General features: G+C 45.0%; 1 protein-coding gene across 7 annotated transcripts in view; it reads right to left on the bottom strand.

Annotated features, from left to right (window-relative positions):
- Positions 1-17,170, bottom strand: part of RAPGEF6 (Rap guanine nucleotide exchange factor 6) — a 105,642-nt gene that overhangs the window by 63,865 nt on the left and 24,607 nt on the right. For all 7 annotated transcript variants that reach the window (XM_042881377.1, XM_042881374.1, XM_042881378.1 and 4 more), the window contains exons 5-6: positions 12,021-12,090; positions 7,147-7,290 (exon numbers count right to left, since the gene is read on the bottom strand). In XM_042881377.1, coding sequence (XP_042737311.1) covers positions 7,147-7,290; positions 12,021-12,090 — 214 coding nt within the window. The remainder of the gene's footprint in view (positions 1-7,146; positions 7,291-12,020; positions 12,091-17,170) is intronic.

Below are 17,170 nucleotides of genomic sequence, written 5' to 3'. Positions count from 1 at the left end.
ATGGCTCAGAAGAACATCAGTGACTTGATGCAAATTCCCATATTCTAAAACACATAAACATTTCAACTTAAATCCAGATTTGAAGATATCACAGCCCAAAACCTTCAATGCGCAGCGCTTCAGGATGAAATACAAGATGACTTTTCATAAGGCTGCTTCTCTCTAAGGTATCATAAGCCCACAAATGAGCAGAAGGCTGAGCTGGCAATCAACAAGGATATCATCAGGCTGCTTACTTCGTTACAGCACTGAACAGAAGAGCCCAGGTGGAGGGCAGGAAACAAAGCCCAAAGCCGGGCACACTCCCATGCACCTCCATGCAGGCTGCCAGCCTGCTGCCTGCCCCCACTTCCACGAGAATCCACAGGCGTGCCATCTCAAAACACAGCAGTAATCAAGCAATATTAATAGAAAAAGGATCTGACTAAAAGCAACTCATACACCAAAGGCTTCCAAGAGCCACAAAAGACTGACAGTGCTTTAACACAGCGCTGCTTTCTACCGTCAGCCACCAGAAGCACACAGCTTCCAGCAGTGGGCACAGCACTTGAACATGCTCAATCTATTTTGCTTAAGAGGCTGCTTATGAAGAATTAATATCCTTGGAACTGCCACCCAACCCCTCAGGGTCCATCAGAGCACAGTTTAACTCTGAACATGCTACATAAAATATTTTCCAAGGAACTACGTTAATTTCTACGAAGGTGTAAATACTAATTTGCAAGATATCTAGGAGGGATTTTTTTGTTTGTTTTTTAAAAAGATTGGCATCACAGATTCACAGAGCAGCTTGGGTTGGAAGAGGCCTCGCAGACCACCCTGTTTCAAACACCTTTACATGAACAGCTGAGGAAACTACTGCCTTCCTGAGATCTCCTTCCTTAGGAAAACATTAAGGAAAGGTAACTGGGATAACCAGACCTAGAAACAAACAGGAATCAGTCAATGACTGGGAAGTAGCTGTGAAGCTGTTGAGCCAAGTTCTTCATGCATTCCATACTGGTAGCTTATTTTTATCACTCGTAAATGATAAAAATAGAGTAAAGTTTAACAAAATGCCATAAACTTGTCTGGGCTTCACAAGCTGAGAGTCAGCTAGGGAACCATACAGTTCTCCCAGTGCCATCCACAATATGTACTTTCAGCCTCACCCGCCACGGAACAAACATGAGCACAGAAGCAAACCTCAGTGCCACACAGGGCACAGTCCCAGCAGCTCCCTGCTTCCCCCACACAAAGGCATGGTGAGGTTCCCCCAAGGATGGGCTGTGCTTATTTTCCCTATCAGTTTTCAATACCTTGATCAAGAAGCGAGGCGGTCAGCCTGGCAGCCACACAGGTATCCATCTGTCCTGCAGGAGAGCCACTGCTCCACCCAGCATGCAGCAAACTGCACTGCTCAGCTCCACGCATCACTGCCAGCAGCCTGACCAGACCCAAGGAAATGCAGGTGCTCACCTAAAATAAACCCTCCAGCGTTTGTGTCTGAGCTAGTTTCATTTCTGCAGCACTCCTCAATGCTGTTCACAACTACTCGTGTCATCCCAGAACTGCGCTGATTTCTGTAATGAACTCTTCAGGGAAATTCCCAAATATAAGTTTGGAATAATTATAATCCCTCTCATTATTGATAAATTGGGGTACGCATATTATATATGCTTAAAAAAAAAATTAAGGGCACGGGTATCAACAGAAGGGCAGTGCTTTTCATACAGATCAGCTTATTTTGTGTGCAGTGCATCACAGTCATCACTCTTCAAAAACCTCATCAGACTGGAAAGCACCAGTGGCTGGGGAAGTTACCAGGAAGCATCCGAATGCACAGCATGTGAGGATGGGAGTTTTGCTTTGCCTGTCACCAAGAGCACTTGACAAAACGAAGCATGGTGGAATCAAGCTGTGAAACAAAACCCAAGCTGATGTGCTTTTGGGGGATCCCCTGCTTACAGAAGGGGACAAAAGGGCACCCAGCAGTCATGGTGGTGGGGTGAGCTCTGCCTGCACCAGAGCCCAGAGGGCCAGAACAGTGGCCCTCAATTCCCAGTTGCAGAAAGCTGTTCTTCACCCCCCTCCCTGCCACATGCCCAGTCTCCCAGCTTCACTTAGGGATGTGCCATCACCAAGCCAGAGCAGCACTGGGCCTCCTGGATGACAGGAGACGGAGGAACTGAAAACAGCAGTGCCAGCAGCTCCAGGGTGGCAGAGCCTTAAGGCACGCTGACACGCCGTGGCCTGTGAGCTGGGCCATGGGCTGCTCCACCCAAACTCAAAGACAAGCTGAAAGAGAGGAAATGCTCATGTTGTAATAACAGTGCAAGAGGGAACTTGCATGATCCCTGTGCACCTCGTGACCCACGGCGTGTTTTTCTGCTCCTGCTGCTCAGGACACAGTGAGACTGAGGGATGTCAGGGGGATCCAGATTTCCTTCCAAATCTCAGATAAGAAAGCTACAATTGTCAAACATATGAAAGCGTGGGGATCAAAACACATTAACAAGCTACGATCCGCATAGAGAACAATCACCCAGCTCCAAAATGGTTCCAGAAGTGATTTCAGCCACTCGCAGCACAGCCACAGCCCTGCTGGAATTGCTGATGCTCCCAACCAACAGCTGCAGGCTGCTGCTGCACCAGCTTCAGCAAGAGGCATCTGGAGGCAGGTTGCATCACAGTCACGTCCACACCAGGCACCACTGCAGCACATTTACCTGGCAGTTAGAAACAGATCACAAAACACCCGCAGCATTTTACAGCGTTTAAAAAAGAACCCAATGGGTTTGATGCGGTGCGTTAAGGTGTGACTTGAGCCCCTGCAGTAGTGAGATACCCCCCACTGACTGCAGCCCCCATGGGATTACATTAAGCAATGATCACAGAACAAGGAACTTGCCACTCAAGCAGTCCTCCAGTGACAGACTGCTCTGCAGACAGATGCTCCTAACAGGGCTCCTGGAAAATCTGCACAGGAGGCGAGTATCAAGATGCTGTCCTCAAAAGTTAGCATTAGAATAAATCTCTTTAACCTCATCATCCTCTTAGAAGAGGTTTTTTATATTTAATTAAAAAAAAAAAAGTAAATTTGCACATCTGAGAAAGGGGATTACTAAGAAAAGTGCAGTAATATTTCCTTATGCTGTTCTACGGTGAAGAAACATTAAAAAATTAAAAACATTGCCACAACTCTCTGGAAAGTTACATCTTACATGCTATTTTGAGAATATTTGTTATTTCAACCATCAAAAACTGTCAAAATATGTATAATAGTAAGTTTTTTTTAAGTCTCATTAGAATCAAAAACATGCAGGCTTGGTGGTCACATTGAAATTTGTGTTTAAGTGTTAAACTCCATTTGGATTCGTTCACTGCAGGAAATATAAATGCAAAATTTACTGTATCTCGAGTTTGTAATTGTGAAGATAAATATTTGAACCTTTTGCTTTCTGAATCTTTATGAAATCAGCAGTGTAACTTCTATACAGCCCCAGAACTGACATCAAACACTTCTTCCCCAAACCATAAACTGAAGAAAGAACCCGGCTGCAGTTCCATCCATACCTGTATACTCACAACAGTTCAGAACAGAGCTGAACAAAGATGACCAGAATTACCTTTCTCCTTTTGTAATAAAAAATGCAGTTGCATTATTGATTGGCTTGAAAGCTAGACTAAGAACCAGGAATGACTGAATATTCATTGTGGCTGTGCCAGTGCCCTGCTGCCTGACCCTGGTTCCTGTCTGCGTTCTTATCTACGCTGCAGACAGACTTATGCACAAACAGAGCCTATATCCGCGAAGATAGGCACCCATAGTAACGAATCACATCTGAAGCAGTAACAAGAACAGGCAATAATTAACACCAGCAGCACATTTTGCTCTCATTCATTAAGCCTGACGAGAGCCTTCTCCAGCCTCACTTCCCTCCCACCACCCAGGGTGACGGGCACAATGCTGATGCTCCTCCAGAGACAAAAGCAGACAGAGCAAGGGTGAGCAGATCTCACATCGCTGTGGCATTAAGCTTTGCCACAGCCACTCCTGCTCTCCCCACCGTGAGCAGCACTGCTATTTCATGCCCTGGAGAAGCACTGGGTCGGTCTCCCCAAGCACCCGTCTGTCCCCAGGATGCTGCTGGCTGGCTGTGCTGCAAGAGGAAAGCCACAACACCAGCAGAGCCCTGGCACAGCTCCTGGAAACTGTGAGCACAAGGCAGCCCTTGCTGTTCCACCTGCTAGTGAGCAGCTCTGCCATCACCTGCACACATAGTGTGAGAACCCATTCATGCCATCGCACACTTTGAAGACAGAAACAGACATCAATTTTTAGCACCGAGTTGTTCTTGAAGCAGAAGAGAAGGAAAAATGAAGATACCAATAATGATTTTGAATGTGAGTGATCCTGAAGATTGACGGTTAAATTCCGAACTGGAGGTCTTTCACTTAAGTAAGAGGTATAAGAGAAAGAGCTTCGAATACGGTAATCATAACTGAAAGCATTACTGAAAGAACCTGCACACAACTATTTATCTCATGGCCAACCCCAGGGACTTCCATGGAACTCGTTCCAGCAGGAACTCCAGGCAGGGAGCTCCACACAAGGAGCAGATGCAAGCTCACATCACCACCTAATGGGTAATGCTTTATAAAAACAAGGATTCACCTTCATCATAAATATTAATGGTACTATATTTAATACTCACGAGATTTACATTTCAAGGAGTAAACAGAAATTGCACAGATTAATTCCCCTTAAACAGAGGATTTCTTGTGTTTGCTTTTAATTGTCAAAGGAAAAGTCCTGAGCTGAGATAAAGCAACACTAAGTGCCAATACCTACAGGATCTTGTTTTCTTTAGAAGGCAGAAAGCTGCCTGTGCCCAAGAGGTGCTTCCAGACCTAACCACAGCACACTGAGCACTCAGCTCATCACACCACTGCAAAGTGGGGAGTCCTGGCATGCCGTGCATGAAGCACCAAGCCTTCCTGCCCAAGCAGAGCTCACAAAAGGTCCGTCAAGCCACAGGCAGCATCTGTCACAGAGCATTCAGCAACAGGCTGGAGAGCGAAGTACAATGCTGCATTTATTCATCAGCATCGGGCCAGAGAGGAAATGTGCTGGCAAGTTTGTAAACAGTTTCCTCACTCTAGCAGAAACATTGTTTCAAGTTCTTGGCAAATTCATTCCAAACCCCTCCTCATCCTGCCCATTCTCCACTGGGCTGAAGTGCAGGGTTACATTACCATGTTTGTTTTTCAAAAGCACTGGTGACCAATGGCCGAGTAGAACCAGATTTCTCAAGGCAAGAGTTGAGCCCATGAAACCGAGGCACAGAATGAACAACATAACTCAGGAAAATTCATTATTTTAACAGACTTAAACAGAATATAGAAAAATACAGGCATCCTTTGTGTTGTTTACTTGTCAAACAAGCAGCTGGGCCCATTTCTTTGTCATCTGTTGAGATACAAATTACTTTTCACTGCACCAAGTACTGCGACACAACACTTTCCAATTAGGAGTTTCCTAATGCCCCATCCCTGCAGGCATTCAAGGCCAGGCTGGATGTGGCTCTGGGCAGCCTGGGCTGCTGGTTGGTGACCCTGCACACAGCAGGGGGTTGGAACTGGATGAGCATCATGGTCCTTCTCAACCCAGGCCATTCTGTGATTCTGTGACGAGGACATTGCTGACTGATCACAGTCCTGCAAGTCCAACACACCAACTCCATGCGGGAAGAACTGGCAATCACTGAAACCATTTACAGCAGTGCTAACATGGCACCTCTCTGAGCAAAGGCAGCAGTCTGCCCATGGCCCCCATGTGAGCCAGAGGCACAGTAAGTGCCAGCACTGCTCCTGAGCTTCTCCTCCTTGTGGCATTGACGCCTAAGAATTTTTTCCTGCGTGCTTCTCAGTGTTATTGAAACACCAAGCGACGGAACGAGATTTTGTCATACACAGATTGGAACTTAATTCCTAATAAAGCCTGATTAGGCTGCCCAGAGCCCGAGGAGCCAACAGCTCCGTTCGTCAATGACTAACACAGATTATTCAGTAATGATAAAAGGCAACATGTGACAGGTCTTGAAATGAGATGGAAGAGAACGTTTAGTTTCAAGTAGCACATCTGCTTCTTGTCATAGCAGCGAGAGCTATTCTGCTCAGCAGACAAACACCAAAGTCACCTTTGCTCACCAAAATGCTCATGCTGCAGAGCCTACAAGTCACCCACCTGCAGTGCCATGGTTAACAGCGTGGGGAAAGAGAAAGAAAAGAGAAACAGCATTTTATTCTGAAACAGAGAGGAAATCTTTTAAGTTTTCAGCTAACTGCACACTTCAGATATTTTGAAGTGTATAAACAGGAAAAAGGGGGAGAAACTGAATGTTTTTTTCTGTGCATGAAGACTAGCCGAAGTTTCGGCATTTCAGTGTTAGTATTATTTGTCAATGCTTGATTTTCAAAGAAAATCAAAACCTTTGGAACAATTATTTTCAATGAACTCTTCTGTCTAGATCACACACATATACATATCCTGCTAGTAGCAGCAAGTTTGTACGTGAAAAAAAAAGGGTAAAGAGAAGCCTTCAGAAAAGCATTGCGGCCTCAAAACCACAGCAGTACGTGCCTTCACACAGAGCAGACAGCAGTCTGTGAAGGATTTTAAAAGTGGCAACTGAGCTGCCATTACTTCTTGATGCTCACAATACCGTTATGCTATTTTTAAGCAGGTAAATGTGACAGATAGTGCTGTTATTGCATTGAACTGCCTTTGTGATTGACTCCATTCCAAAGCACGGCCTAAATCTAAGGGGAAAAAAATACACACAAAAAAAACCCCAGCAACTAATTCCTGCATCTTACCAAAAAAACTCCAGCTAAAACCAACCAACGCCCAGAATGACCACTTCTCTTCCAGCAGACACATTAAGATTTATTTGCAGTGCTCAATCAGCACTCATAAAGCAAATAACCCCTTTTCAAACCGCAGCCTGCATCTTCGCCACAACATGAAGTGCTCCACTCCAAAGCACTCAAAAAAAAGCATCCACAGCCACGGCAAGCACAGCCCATCTCATCTCATCTCTCCTCTGAGGCTTTTCTCAACGCTCCCATGCCCAGGTACCAGCAAACAGAGAGCAGACTCACCGACAGGTAGCTGCTGGCATCCACGTTGTCGGTGATGGTCTGGCGCTCACCCCTCTGGTTGATCTTCCTAAACCTGCGCCGCGACTGCCGGAGGGGGACTTCTCTTTGCAGGATGCTTTCCTCATTGTCTTTGGAGTTCTCCACCTGAAACACATGTTCGGGTTCCTGGTTAAACATCCAGTTCTTCCATAGCACCGAGAGCCGATGGAGCCGTAGCAAGCTCATGAGGAAGGAACAAACATCAGTTGAGACCAGTTAGATTTTTCTCAAGAAAACGACAGCAGATGCTTTGGAGAACTGCTGGGGCATGGCTCAGAGCGACGTTCTTACAATGAGCCGGAGGCCGCAGCTTCCTTCCAGGAAATAGGGTTTTTTTTTCTTTTTTAAAGCTGCACCCGTATCCTCCAAATAATGTCACTCGTGGGCAGAAAGGCTTTTGCACCACACACATTACACAATGAGAGTTATATGCGTGTCAGATTCTAAGGATGCCCTCAACAGAAGTTACCATTTAGATATTTATGCTTTTCAACCCTGGCCATTCTATGATTCCGTGACACAATCTGCTTAAAGCCACTGAATTATATTCCATTTTTAACGGGGTGTTTCTTCAAAACTTAACAATTTCATGCAGTAGTCACAGAGAAGCAACTTACAACATCCCTGTTCTGTTGGTTGTTTAATTGGTGTGGGTCTTTGCTTTGGAAAAAGCTCTTAGCCCTACTTTCCCTATGCCATACCTATTTCTAACCACTTCCAACAAATTATGAAGAATTCACTGGAACTTGATTCACACCTTGCTGATAAATCACATCTTCAACTAAACATTAAAAATAAGGTAAATTTATCTTGTTAGTAAAAGCCAACAGGAATCCTTTTTATCTCACTAGCTCCAATTCCTTTTTCTTCTATAAAAAGCAGTCCCATCCCTCCCCACTTCCTTCTGATGTTTTGGAAAAGTGTATCCTAGCAGGAAACAGAGCAGACGTGCTGCAAATGGGCTGCAGCCAGCAAGAAGCTCCTCTACCATACAGTTACACTATAAGTTTCTACTGCCCTAAATGATTTTTTTAAACAGGCTTTCCCAAACGTAAGACTACAGCAGTAGAACAGGAGAAGCTCCACGTTGCATTATGCAGCCCTCCCTTCACACACTTGGGTAAATTATCTCCAAATTCAAATGCAAAAAGGTATACAGGCATGAAAATTAGGAAGATTTAACGGGCAGTAACAAGTCTCTGAAAATAGCTGAACCATTCACAGAAGCAACATCACCTCCACTTTCCACATTGCTTTTCTCAGAGGTCAGAGGAAGGCGCAGGTGACGGGCTTAGTTTGCGGGTTATTTTTAATTCCACAGAGAGAAATATACACTGGCAATGCAATTTAAAGATATGCTAGATTTTAAATAGAAGGCTGCTCTCCCATTGCAGTGTTACCAAAAAGAAAGCAGAAAAGCAGAGCTCCCTCAGTAAGCGAGAACCACGCTTTTCATTTCTCAAACTGCACACAGGTTTCCTGAAGCAGATGAGGTTTGGTTTCTTACATTTACTCTAATAAGTAACCTTTAAAACTGCCTTGCTTCCATTGTGAATTTTGTGCACGTGCAACACGAACTGCTTCAATAAATGCACTGTTTCTTCTTTCCTTTGGGTTCAGCCTTACGGGAGCACAGACAGTAAAGCAGGGCTGTGTGCATCTGGCACCCAGTGATGGGGCTCCCTGCAGCAGTAGGCAACCACCAGCCCAGCATTGAGGACCTTTACTATCAAACCCCCAACTGAACAGATAGTTTGAAGGCTAAAATAAGCACCTACTGCAAGATGATGCTGTTTTTCCTCCACAATTCTAACTGAAAACAAAGAGGTGAGCACAAACGCATGATTTGGTAACACAAGGGCAAAACAACCAACTGCCAGTGGAAACGCAGAACTGAGACCACCTGCTTCCTTCAGTTAGCACTGCAACCGACCAAACAAAACAAAAATACAAATCAAAACACCACGAAAGAGCCCTGCACAGCTTCCAGTTCAGTGCCACCAGCAGACGGCTGCCAGTCCGGCTGGTGGTGCTCACGGCCGTCACTGCGCCTACTGCTGGTTCTGAGCACCCAGCTTCCCCAGCACAAGCAGCACTCAGCCCTCCCTGCACCAGGTTGTCACCCAGCCTGCTGGCACAGAGCACAGCCAGCACAGCACCACGGGACAAAGGCTTCTGCTGAGTGCTGCAACACTGCAGCGGCACAGCGCAGGAGCAGGCACCAGCTTGATGGCACTGCTGCCCAGCATGCTCCTTCCTAGCATCTTTTACACCTATTATCTGAAAACAACTGGATCAGCTTACTAACTGGGCACGTTCTGAAGAAGGGTGCTGCTTTGTTTAATTGGGTTCTGGCAGCTGCAGGCTGCTCCATGCAAACTGCTTCCCCCGCTGCGTGTGCTGCCACAAAAAAATAACAAAAACCAAAGGGATCATGAAATTGTCCTCAGTGCGGCTCTGCACTTGGTGCCAGCACCTCCAAACACCACGCTGCTCCTCTGCTGTCTTACAACGAATCTAAAGACAAAAATGAAGATGCCAATGTACAATTTCCACGTACATGGAAACACTGCAGTTCTGGGCCATTTTCTTAAGTGACAAATGGCCCCATTATTAATTCAATAGGTTGTTCAGCCTCCAAAATATGAGCTACTCTGCCTACTCACACGCTATCTGTTATCCTCATTAACTTAAGATGACCACATTTTATGGCCTTTAAAATGGGTCAGTTCCCAGAGGATTCCCATTTCAAAAAACTGATTTACATTCTAAAAAGAAAGAGGAAAAAAATAGGAAAGCAGCAGCAAAAGCAGAGAATGGCAGCAGTCTTTAACTGGGTTAAAGTAGTGAAAGCTTTCACTTGAAGATAAATATTCATTAGGCATTGCACATCTAATTGGATGTTGCATATTAAAGAAAAACTCTCTTGGAAAAAAAGGGTGAAAGAAATTAAGAGAAAGTAATAAGAATTAATCAGGGAAATGAAGCTGAGCACGCTTTCTGTCACAGCAGCCCACTAGTGAGGCAATGCCACCACACTGAGGCTCTCTTCTCACCCCACTGCAAGTCCCACATAGGAAACTGACAGTACTTGAGCTATATTTTCCTCTAAGTTATGAACTGTGGACTTCTAGTTCACTGATTTTCCTACAGAAGAGGACACTGAAGTTCCATAAATGGACGTAAGGTACTCTCAGGTGCCTTTATTCTCTCAGTGGAACCTAACTACAATCACAGGAAATCCAAGAAAGAATTTTAAAGCAGAGAGGACAGTCGTCCAGGCTGTGCAGTTCTCTCCAGGAACAAGTGTCAGCATTTGGCAATGCTGATGTATACAAGTGGCTTCTGCAGGACTGTGACACTCCCCCTGGGAAACCTCACAGCAGTCACACACACAAAAAACTCTCCAGTTTCACAGAACCATAGAATGGCCAGGGTTGAGAAGGACCACGATGATCATCTGGTTCCAACCCCCTGCTGTGTGCAGGTCACCAACCAGCAGCCCAGGCTGCCCAGAGCCACATCCAGCCTGGCTCTGAATGCCTGCAGGGATGGGGCATCCACAGCCTCCTTAGGCAACCTGTGCCAGTGCCTCACCACCCTCTGTGTTAAAAACCTCCTCCTCATATCCAACCTAAACCTCCCCTGTCTCAGTTTAAAACCATTCCCTTTGTCCTATCACTATCCACCCTCACAAACAGTTGCACCTCTTCTGTTTACACGCTCCCTTCAAATATTGGAAGGACAGCAACATGCTCTATGGAGATGATACTTCTTTGTGTGTATCTTCACTTTATTTTTTTCCCCCCATTTGGTTGCCCAGGTTTTTGCTTGGGTGTTGCTTTGTGGTTTGTTTTTTTTTAATACAATGATGATAACAACATAAACTTTGCCCATGGAAAATATTTCATGTAAACCAGCAAACCCACTTGCAGCAGGTGAGTCACTGCCAGGAGGAGTGACACACTTTCCACCTCAAACAGCAGTTGCACCAGTCCATGGCATTTCTGCAGGACACAGCACAGTGGCTCTATGAGCACCTGGAGCAGCAGGTCTGTAAGCACAGGGCTGTGCAATTAGCTTGTGAGTGAAAACAGTCTAAACTGTTGGTCTGTTTAGAAACAGAGAGAATTGTTCTCAGCTCCATCAGCCTGAAGGGCCTCCAGCAGACAGGAAGGCACCCACGGGGCCAGGCAGATCCCTGTGCCACAGTTTGGTGCAGCTCACCTGACAGAGCAGACATCTGTGCACACAGCATCTTTTAATGAACACATGAACTTGGCAGTTTGTAAGTATTCACAGGAAGTGCAATGGACATGGAAAAGGTCGATGGCAGCGAAGCTGAAAGCCTTATCCTTCAAGCTTGGCTAAGCATCCTGTGCTCCTTCAGCTCTTACTTAAAAGCCTTCACACTACGTGGAATTGCAAAGCTGAGAATAAGAGTACCACTTTCCAGCAGACCCAGCACTGCTAGCCTGGCCAGTAAAAAGCAATGAATCAGGGGGTGAGGATGGAAATAAAATATTCAAGATAGCAGTCTATTGTTCCACAACTCAGGAATGCTCAAGTCAGCCCTAAAATGGTAAGCTTTGGAACTCAAATAAATACAATTTTGAAAGGAATGACACAATCATTCTAATCATCACCATCATTCACCCATTTAGATTAAACGTACGTGACTTCTGCCAGTATGATAGCAGCCCTAGGTGTAACTGAAATCAAGGCAGTTTTGCTGCAATTTTATAAAATACTTCACAATAAGCTTTTTGCTATAAGACAAAAAGAATTTGCAGAAATCAGCAATACATTAAATACATCTGAAAAATCTGCCTTACCACAATCATTTCTGAAGGCTCCAGTATGATACATTCGCATCCTCGTTTTCCTCCAGACTGCTTGCCAAAACTACATAAGGACAGAAAGAAATGAAAAAGAATGAGACAAACAGCTCAGCTCATCTTTTCGGTACTAAAAGCAATCAGCTCTGGTGCAGATTACCTACTCTGCAAAACAAACAAACAAACAAAAAAAAAAACCAATTGGGTGAAATTATTGTACAAAAAATTCCAACATAACAGCATCATTAACATATTTTTTTAATTATTATTTACTCAGTCCCTCCCATCACAGGCTGTTATGTAAAGCTCAGATACAAAGAGCTCTCATTCCTAAGATCACTGCTCTTTGCAGATGCCCAAACCCACTCAACGCCTCCAGCACTGGCTGCAGACCTTCTGTCCCAGCTCAGCCTGTGCCACACAGCCGGGCTCAGGTGAAAGCCTTCCCAGACAGACAGCAAATTAAAAAAAGTCTACTTCATTAACAGCATCCCAACTGGATTAGCAATGCTGGAGCTGTAGCTGCTGTGTTACAAAGTCAGGCTGCCAACGGCAATCAACTTCTAACACATCAGCAGGCAAAACAAGTGAAGAATCAGCTAACTTGAAGGAAAGACTGATGTTTGCATTACAACAGGGCTAAGGCAAACGCAGAGATGAACCCTAAGAAGTAGATATGCTTTGCTGGTTTCTGCTATGGTTACGTTTGGAAAGCACATCTGGAATTTCAGCCACAAAGCATTCGAGTTGCAGCCATCTCTATAGAACACCACCACTGTGCAGACCTCTGAAAAGACCTGTGCTTATAAGCTGCACTTCTACATACAAAATCTCGTCCAGGACATTTGTGTTCTCAGGAAAGGAAGTGAAGCTTCAGCTTTTTCCAGCCAATATATTATTGGTGCAATCCTACAGGCTGGCTGTCAGGATAAAGCACTGCAATTAGCAGAAGCACCGCAGATTAAAATGTCAAGTCTTGATTTTATTAGTGATTTACTGAAAAAAAAAATAACCAGTAAGTGAAATAACTGCTATGAAGTCATACTGGAATTTTCTCATGCATGCTAGAGAAGGCCAGAAGAGCACAGGTTTCACACTGAAAATTGGTATTTTCCACACATGTAGAGCAAGCGACTGGTAGCTGAAGTTCTCACGGCTTCAGTCACTTGAAAAGCATTCACTCATGCTTTTGCCATGCAGTGTGAGCTTCTGAGCATCTGCAGTGCATCAGATCTATTCCTCCACTAACCAAAAGAGAAAAACAAAGCGAAACAAACCAACCTTCCGCAGCACGGCGCATTTGCATTGAGGAAAAAAAAAAAGCTGCAGTTCTAGTTTTACTTCATGCAGCGAAGAAATTGAAAAGAACAGATCTTCAGATGGAAATCTAGAGGTGCTATGTGCAACTAGAAAATGTCTGCATCCTTTTAGAACAGAAATTATCTGTTAATAATAATAATGGTTCTGGTACAGTTGTGCTTCCCTATGCTTCTGTCGCAACATTTGTCAATTAAGCAATGATCACACACACAACACGATAGGAAGAAGACGTCGCTTCGATCAAAGGTCAGGCTCTGGGCGCTGCCCCTTCTGGTCCATCAAGCACTTTACAACAACCAAACACTTGCAGAAAGGTTACATTCCAACAACAAAACCCACCCTGCAGATCCTAAGGAATAAACGCCTCACGTTTACCAGTCAATAGGTCATGGTTAATTACTTCCTGGCACGCACCACGCGATGTTCTCTCACCAAGCTGAGACGTGGGCACAGTTTCCCCAGCCATTACATTCTCATCAATGAACGTAACCAGAGTCTTAAATCTACACGCCTTTATTCCACAGCTGCCTGCTGCCATAAGACTCAGCTGTACGAGCCACATCACGGCTCTTACAACCACACTGCATGCTCCTGTTGCTTGCTGCTCACCTATTACATCTGCACCAGCAGCTTTCAGACACTCACTGGCTTGTGACCCAGCCACATGAGCAACATCTCCCATGTAAACAAAGGCGGCTTTGTTTACCCCCGCACGCCCTGCCCTGGCCGCCACAACCTTGCTTTCCTCCTCATTCACTGCTATTCATAATTAAAAATGCTTAAGCAATGGTACCACATGAGAAAGGAATGCAAGTTGAACCGGCGTGACGTCGTGCATTGACAGCTAATGGGGATTCAGGCCACAGGATCAGACAGAGCTGCCAACACGTGAAACACAGATAACATGGTCCTCAGCAGCTGCTGCTCCCTTCATTCCAGCCATCCCCATTCTGCAGCATGACTCCCTCGTGCAGACAAAGCCCCACACAAATAACACCCAGCTCCAAAAGCTCAGATCTGCAGCACTCGAGCATCTGTTTGACTTCACTGAGCCAAAGGGACCAAAGCTGGTTCCTCTCCCAGGAGCCTCTCACAAAGAAAGGCTGAGGGAACTGGGCTTGTTTAGCTTGGAGAGAAGGCGCTGTGGAGACCTCATTGTGGCCTCCCAGTATTTAAAAGGAGAGTATAAACAGGAGGGGGAATGACTGTCCACAAGGGTGGATAGCGACAGGACAAGAGGGAATGGTTTTAAACAAGGATAGGGGAGGTTTAGGGTAGATATTAAGAGGAAGCTTTTCACCCAGAGGGTGGTGAGGCACTGGAACAGGCTGCCCAAGCAGGCTGTGGATGCCCCATCCCTGCAGGCATTCGAGGCCAGGCTGGATGTGGCTCTGGGCAGCCTGGTCTGGTCCCAAAACAGAATTTTCTGATCTCACATCTGATTTTCACATCTCAAAGCCTTCAATATAGAGATATCGAGCATCTTATAATGCTGTACTTTCCAGGAACTAGAAAATCAAAGACTGGCTGTGTAAGTTGACACCACGATTGCACAGTTACTGATGACTTTCAATAGTTACCTGCAGCAATGCCCTGCACCACATTACTGATACAGCAGTGCAAAGGTATACCAAGCAAACGGCATATAATCTGCTCCAAGTATTTTGCTTTAAAGGAATATTCTCATCCCAAACTGCCTGCCTGTCAAACAGCTTGCAGGAACACACAGATGAGGACAAACTGTACTTTTTACCACTGCAAGCAGAACCCAGTGACCTCACACCCTGCCTGACTCAGTAAACTGCCTGGGTTTCTGCAAGGCAAAGTCATCTCTCACCAGAAACACACTGATAAGTTGCATAATAAAGGAAGTAGGGTCTGTTTGTTAGGTTTGGGTTTAGTTTGTTGTTGTTTTTTAATTTGTTTATGAATAGAAGCATTTTTTCCCAAATCAGAGCTCATCTTCCTTTGAAAATCACTTTCCTCAGAGCGCCTCTCATGCAAAGCAGCTGCCCAGCAAACAGCCAGCATACCTGCTGCAAGGTAACTGCTGCCCAGGCCCAGACGTCCCCATCACCTTTCTCAACTACCAGACACACTACACACTACTGCAAACAGCTTGGAACATCCATCTATATTACTGAACTCCCAGTAGAAATACTCTGAGCTTAATTTCCTTGTAATTGGCCAATAAATAAGAGAAAGCCTGCATAGTCTCATGATACACAGTAACACAACTGCAGTGTTTGCATGGAGAGGAGGCAGAATCCTTCCATGGTCACAGTATGGTGACCATTGACACAGAAATCCTCGCAGGAATTACTGCTTTCCTGGGCAGCTGCAGAGCTGCACTGCTGCTGACTGCATTTCCAACAGCCCCTAAGCCTTTGATTTGCAAAATAAAGTAGGTAGGGAATTAAGTAACATGAATGTAGATCAGAAGTTGTATTAGAGAATCAAACTTCTCTATAATCTTCCCAAAAGAGGGGGGGAAAAAAAAAAAAAAAAAAGGGGGAAGCAACACATAAGGATTTAAATATTTCACTTTTAATGGATAATTCAATAGATGAGCTGAAGACAATAAAGGGTTACTACCAAAGTGGGTTTTCCCCATTTGTGTTATTTCTTTTTAAATTGGCAAATGTAGGTGCAGAGTTTCCAAGACACCATATGCTGTGCAGGTCCTGAGCATTTCAAAGTAACTTAATTATAAAAATATTACAATGTTTAATTCCATCAGAAAATGGTTTAAAGGAAACTTGAGACCACAAGGAGTACAGCTGAATGCAGAACACCACTTCCCATCAATGCTCGATCACCATACACCCTTTCTGCATTCGCTGTCAATAACAGCAATGTTTTGCAGGCTTATCTCTCAAGCTGGCTGCAGGCTTTAACTGGGAACGATTCTGAAGGCTGTGAAATGCACCCTCCAGACGCTGCCCTAATTATTGTGCTCAGAATCAGATGAGGTTCTGAGGCAGCCAGCACCTTTCCTACTACTGTCAGTGAGGGAAATTACTGGGGTTGGTGGGAGCTGTGGACAAGATCGTGCCATCGTTTGGTTGTAAGGAAGAGATCTGCACAGAGTCCTGTGTATTCTTCTGGCTCTTGTGGAAGATTATTCTGTGCCAGAAGAAATGTGCCAAGCGCTCATCTTGCTCTACAACACATCACAGCCTTCTCTCAAGGCAGTGCCTGCAGAAAGCAGCACTCAGCTGTGGGACCAGCACAGAAAGCCTCAGCGGTCATCAGAGCCTGGGCACAGCTCACACACAGCAGGAGCAGCCAAGGCAGGATGCCTGGAAGGATGGTCAGCAGCAGAAAGATGCCACTGTGCCTTCATCACAGTCTGGGAAGGCAGGAGCTCTGAGCTGCTCATTCACTGAATGGCACAGATCCACTGTTTGCAGACAGCAGTCATACAAGGTTTAGGAGTAAAACTGATTGCTTTTGGATGATACATTCAAGGTGTAAATGTATTTGAAAACAAAATGTAAAGGTGTCTGAAGTACAAGAACTGTCAGTTGTGTAAATAGCAAGTCCTTAATCCTCAGTTCTTATCTACCAACGCTGTGAAAGCACAGCACTGGGAGCAGAGAAAACTGTGGCACAGAAGAGACTGAAACGCTTAACAGCCACTGCAAGCTGCAAAATATATTAAAAGATTGTTATCTCCAAAAATTAACTTTATAAAAAATAAGCTAAGATAATTTCAACCTAAGCCACTATTCGTACAGCCAAACTGGAGTTGCTCTTTTATTATGGCCATTTTCTTTAATCCAAGCATTTGGGTTGGATTTGGGGTTAAAAAAAAAAAAGACTTG

The sequence above is a fragment of the Lagopus leucura genome, unplaced genomic scaffold (assembly GCF_019238085.1).
Source record: "Lagopus leucura isolate 7727_CA_CO unplaced genomic scaffold, USGS_WTPT01 Super-Scaffold_100030, whole genome shotgun sequence".
Lineage (NCBI taxonomy): Eukaryota > Metazoa > Chordata > Aves > Galliformes > Phasianidae > Lagopus > Lagopus leucura.
Note: the sequence above shows the minus strand (reverse complement) of the source record. Positions and strands in the feature narration are given on the sequence as shown.